This window comes from Merops nubicus, unplaced genomic scaffold (assembly GCF_000691845.1).
Source record: "Merops nubicus isolate BGI_N331 unplaced genomic scaffold, ASM69184v1 scaffold5315, whole genome shotgun sequence".
Lineage (NCBI taxonomy): Eukaryota > Metazoa > Chordata > Aves > Coraciiformes > Meropidae > Merops > Merops nubicus.
Window position 1 is genome coordinate 2658 of NW_008611490.1, and position 5687 is coordinate 8344.

Sequence of the window (5687 nt, forward strand, 5' to 3'; positions counted from 1 at the left end):
CCTTGAGAAGAAAAAAACAACCAAAAGGCCCGGAGACATCTGGGGGGGGGCTGCCTCTCCAGCAGAATCAGGGTCAGAGTCAGAACCAGATGCAAATCCTGACCCCTTTGCCATGGGAAAGAAACACCTCACAAAAACAGATCGCTCAGTGTGGCTGGGTGATGGCAGAGAGGGCCTTCCCCAGCTCGCCCAGACCCAGATGATCAAAAAGCAGGTCCTTCCAGAAGGAACCCTTCTGATGGGGATGCATCAGATGCTGATGTCAACACTAAACCTTTGGCTATGAAGGAGCTGAGAAATGGGAGAAAGGACGTTAGCCATTGTGAAGGTGAGCCACTCACGCCCTGGGTGCTTCGATGCTGGGGCCAAGGGCATCTGCCTGGATGTTTGGGAAGCCAGGCAGTTAGGATCCCTGTCCAGAGGTGGAGGCATTCACCAGGTGTTTGTGAGAAAGGCCCACACTGTCAGCCTCTGGAGGCGACTCCTGTCAGCCATAGAGACCAGGTATCCCTTCAGGGATGATATGGAATGCTCCCCGAGCCAATGGACCTCCATGGAGAAAGGAATTAACTACCTGAGGGAGTGAGCTGTGCGGCAGGTCATCTGTGGTGACAGGCAGGTGGTGGACCTTGCAGGGATGCCATGCCAGCGACCCATGTTTGTGCAGAGTGCACCATCAATATGTTCCCACACTGCCAACAACGGTGTGGGGATGAGATGGTGAGGAACCAGCTGTGACTGGAGGGGCTGCCGGGGCACGACAGTATGAGGACAGTGTCTCTGGTCCCATACCGGCCTGTGGATCAGCCCTGGAGATCCTTTGAGAAATCGTTTGAAAAACTGCATGAAGAATTAGACAGGATGGAGAAAGGATCCAACTCTTCTCCTGTATGGGCCTGTGTTGAAGCTGTTAGGAGACATAGGCTGTCTCATAGACAGCTGGGCTAAGGAACATGGTATGGAGTGGGTGTTATCACCTCCCCTGTCATGCACCAGCCTCTGGGAAAACCAAACGATACAACAGGCTGCTAAAAACTACTCTGAAGGCAATGGAGGATGGAACCTTTAAAAACTGGGACAAGCATTTAGCACAAGCCACCTGGTTAGTTAACACCAGAGGATCCATCAGTCAAGCAGGTGCTGCCCAATCAGACCCTTTACATGCAGTAGAAGGGGATAAAGTCCCTGTGGTGCAGGAAAGGAATTTGCTGGGGAAAACTGTGTGGGTGTTCCCTGCCTCGAGGGTTGCCTTCACTCAAGGACCTGGACATACTTGGTGGGTGATGATGAGAGATGGTGAAGTACAATCTGTACCCCAGGGAAATTTAACTCGGGGTGAAAATACTCCATTTTAAAGCTGTATGTTAATTGCAGAATAATAACAGCATTTCCTAAGTGTCTTTCAGAATAACACCGCAGTGATGACAGGAGCTGGCTGCATCACGTGGCATCCAGTAATATCCTGGGGTGAATCTGCAGCCTGTGGATGCCAACCATGATGAACTCCTGCCCTGAGAGACTGCTATGATAGATGAAAGTCTGCAATCATGAACTTAATGAACTCTTCTATAGAAAGAAATTGTAACTTAGGGATAGATATGACATCAATGGTATGGAATAAGGGGTGGAATGTCCTGGTTCAGGGTGAAACAGAGCTGTTATGCTCAACAATTTTAACTTTCTAGCTAAAGCTCTTCTAATTAACTGCGTTGTCTGAAGTTAGCAACATTTCACAAACTGGCTTTAGAAGTGATGAGAGTTCATGTTTAGAGTTACTGCCAGGGGTTGGTGTGCAGCCTAAGGCCACTGCTAAGCTTGGATCCCACACGGAGGGGGCAGATAGCACCCCATACCTGTGGAGAGGAGCAGGGAGCATCAGTGACCCTAAGCTTCACCAGTGGGGTGTTCCATCCCACAGCCATCATATCCAGTAAAGCTGAAGGATCAGGAGAGGCAAGACCTTCTGTTGCTTTTTTCTGTCTTCTCTTCCATCTTCTTCTGGCCTGCTGGCCTCTCCTGCAGTGGGCAGCATCCAAGGAGGACTTCATCCATCCTGCCTTTGATCTGAGCCCTGTGCTCCTGAACTGAGCTCCAGAATCCAGCTCCTGGAGTCAGTCACCCTCTGTAGCTGAGTCCAGCCTGGGACCCTATCCCCGGGGGCTGCATCCCAGCCAGGGGTGATGGTGATGTACTGCCATCAGGGGGAGCTGGGTTTGGTACTAACTTTGTATGTTTTTGTACATATTCTATTTTATTATCATTATTACTAATATTATTATTAGTGGTAGCATTAAAGCTCTTTTCTTTTCTTTTCTTTTCTTTTCTTTTCTTTTCTTTTCTTTTCTTTTCTTTTCTTTTCTTTTCTTTCTTTTTTCCCTTCCCTTTCCCTTCCCTTTTTCCCTTTCCCTTTCAGGAAAGAGAGGTTAACAGAAAGTGTCTGTTACAGTTCTGGGGGCAGCCCTGACCCCAGACTGCAGCAGTTGGTCAAGAGGTCAGCAGAAGAGTCTCCCACTTCTTCCAGCACATCCATGTCCACTCCAGCAAGAGGCTGTAGGACTGTGGCAATATCTGTGGCGATTGTTGCAAGACCTCCAGCCACAGCTCTGACCACAACCAGCGCCTCTGTAAGCATCTGTCCAAGGGCTGCTGCCTGTGCATTGGTGAACAGAAGCCACTGGGCACTGTGGTTGTCACCAAAATCTGTGACGAGGGCCAGCAGACCTTTGGGCAGTGCTTGGTCTTGCAGAGACATATGTGGTCCCAAATCAGAGAGAGGCTGTATGTCTGCCATGACTGTGGCAAGAGCTTCAGCAACAAGTTCACCCTCGCCTGGCACAGCTACATCCACGCTGGCAAGAAGCTAAAAATCTGTGGAAACTGTGCAAAGAGCTTCATGCAAAGCTCTAAGCTCAGCACCCACCGCCCTGTCCACACTGGTGAGAAGCTGTACGTCTGCGATGACCGTGGTGAGACCTTCACCCAGAAGTCCACCCTCACCCAGCACATGTAGACCCACACTGGTTAGAAGCCCTTCACATGCAAAAACTGCAGCAAGAGCTTTGCTGACAAGTCCAGGGACCAGCCTGTGCCAGGGGACACACAAAGACACTGACCTCAGTGCTCTCAGGGTGAATGTGACACCCCTGGGAGGCCCTTTCCAGACAATTGAACCAAAATTGCCTCTTTTCCACCCATTTTTCTCAGAGGATGGGGGCTCCAAGCAGCTGCAAACATCCCCTGCCCCCCAAATCTATTAGTGATACTGAGAATAATGACGCTGAAGAGTTGGCACAGCCGGTGCCACCACTGAAGCTGGACCAAGCTTTGCCAAGGTGCAGCTGCTTCTTCCCCAACATGTTGGATTTCCCAGGGGTAATGTCACGGCCCGTTCCGGTCCCCAGTACGACCAAGGACCCCAACATTTACTCCGGGGTGAAATTAAGACACAAATGAGGTCAGATGTCACTTGGCAGCCAAAGAGCAATGTATTAGAGCTCTCACAACTCAGCAATAGAAAAGGAGAAAGAAGGAAGGAAGGAAGGAAGTTAGAAAAGAGGGATAGACTGGCATAGCACCCCGGTGATCCAACGGCATCCCACTGGACGGACTCATGGTGGGCAAGCTTCCAACAAGAGCCACCTACACGCTCCAACGACGTCCCGTCAGAGGACTCGTGGTGCTGACGCTTCAGACTCTTGGTGTTGCCCATGCAGTGTTTATTGCCCGAGTCCCCTCCTTCTCCTGGAAACAGTCAGTGAGTTTTTAGAATTGATTGACATTGCCTTGCCCTGCATCACGCCACTCCGGCTCCATCACGGGGGGGTCTCAGGCAGGTGTACCCCGGGCCCAGGCTCATGCACAGGCTGAGGAACAGTGCGGGGCAGGCGCTGTTGCCTGTCTGAGGTACTTTCCCATGTCGCTTGTGGTTGACCGTGTCAAAGTAAACCACCCCTGCACAGTCTCTTCTACAAGAAATGTTGACCAGGTACTTTTACAAGGCATAGGAGCAGCAATGTTTGAGACAATACACCCACGGTCCCTTACATCCACCTCGTGGCTCAGCCACTGCAGATCAGCCTCTCATGGTGCTATGCCCAAGACACAGGAAAAGTGTAAAGAGAAAAGAGAAGGGGAGAGAGAAAGAGAGCAGCAATGTACACGATGTTTTTCAACAAACAGGTAATAATTCAACATATATAGCCATTTAACACATATAACATTTGAATATGCATAACATTTAACTAGAACGTGTTTAACTTTAACTGGCCTATTACAGATCAGTCTCAAGAGGTGGTTCAGGCTCTGCACTTGGCCCAGATGAATCAGAAAGACATGACACCAGTTTAGAACGACAACAGATCCAAGCCAAAAAAGCAATCACAACAAATTTTAAGATGTTAAGTGCTATTAAAAAGTAGCATATATTGATCCATGCTGTCCATGGCTGCTGCAGAAGCTGGTGGCCATGCTGCTTCCTGCCGGCTGGGCCAGGGTCTGCGTACACCCCCAACCCAGGCTGCCTGTGCCAAAAAAAAAAAACAACTGAAAAACCCCACAAATAAACAAACAAAAGAAGCCATGTGAAAAATGGAGAGGGAGATTGTTTGCTTTCTTTTTTTGACATCATGCATAGCAGAGATGGTGCCATGCCGTTGATCTGTTAAACTTACTGGCCAGTACTAAAATACAATAATTATAAAGAAAACAAAGCACAGGGGTGTAGCTAAAGCTGGTTGTGATGAGAGGGAACAGATTATGGAAAACTGATGAACACAAACTTGCTTCATATTAGGGATTTAAAAAGCAAACTAATAATGTATATTATAAAGAAATTCATTATAAGGTCTGTTGGACCCGTTGGATCTTGTTTGTTGCAATTAAGTATTAAACGAACGTTCCATAAGGTCTCTTTTGATGAACGCCTGGCACTAACACTGTCCAGACACAGGATGTTTCAGTTTTAATCGGCTCCAGGCTGGCAGGTGTCAGGGAGGTAGGACAATAAATCAGGTATGTTACTATCGTTAGGGACAGCCAACTGCTTCTGCAGACATCATGCTCTGAGCATAGAATCATAGAATCATAAGGGTTGGAAGGGACCTCGAAAGATCATCTAGTCCAACCCCCCTGCCAGAGCAGGGTCACCTAGAGTACATCACACAGGAAGGCGTCCAGGCGGGTTTTGAATGACTCCAGTGAAGGAGACTCCACAACCTCTCTGGACAGCCTGTTCCAGTGCTCCATCACCCTCACAGTAAAAAAATTTTTCCTGATATTCACCTTGAACCTCCTATGCTCCAATTTGCACCTATTACCCCTTGTCCTATCACAGGTCATCACTGAAAAAAGCTTAATTCCATCTTCCTGACACTCACTCCTTACATATTTGTAAACATTGATGAGGTCACCCCTCAGTCTCCTTTTCTCCAGGCTAAAGAGACCCAGCTCCCTCAGCCTTTCCTCACAAGGGAGATGCTCCACTCCCTTAATCATCTTTGTAGCCCTGCGTTGGACTCTCTCCAGCAGTTCCCTGTCCTTCCTGAACTGAGGGGCCCAGAACTGGACACAATATTCCAGATGCAAAAGCTTCCAATGGAAGGAGCTCATCGAAGGGGCAGTGATGGAGACTCCGGAACGACCCCCGGGGGAAGTAAACGGCCACCGGAACGGCTGCGGGAATAACTGCT

The 5687-nt window shown here is 48.9% G+C and overlaps 1 protein-coding gene across 1 annotated transcript; it reads left to right on the forward strand.

Moving 5' to 3' along the window:
• The first annotated feature begins 2752 nt into the window (after positions 1 to 2752).
• Positions 2753 to 3112, forward strand: LOC103773846 (zinc finger protein 22-like). The gene is given in 1 exon segment (XM_008941226.1): positions 2753 to 3112. A coding segment is annotated over 1 exon segment (360 nt).
• Positions 3113 to 5687: the final 2575 nt, after the last annotated feature.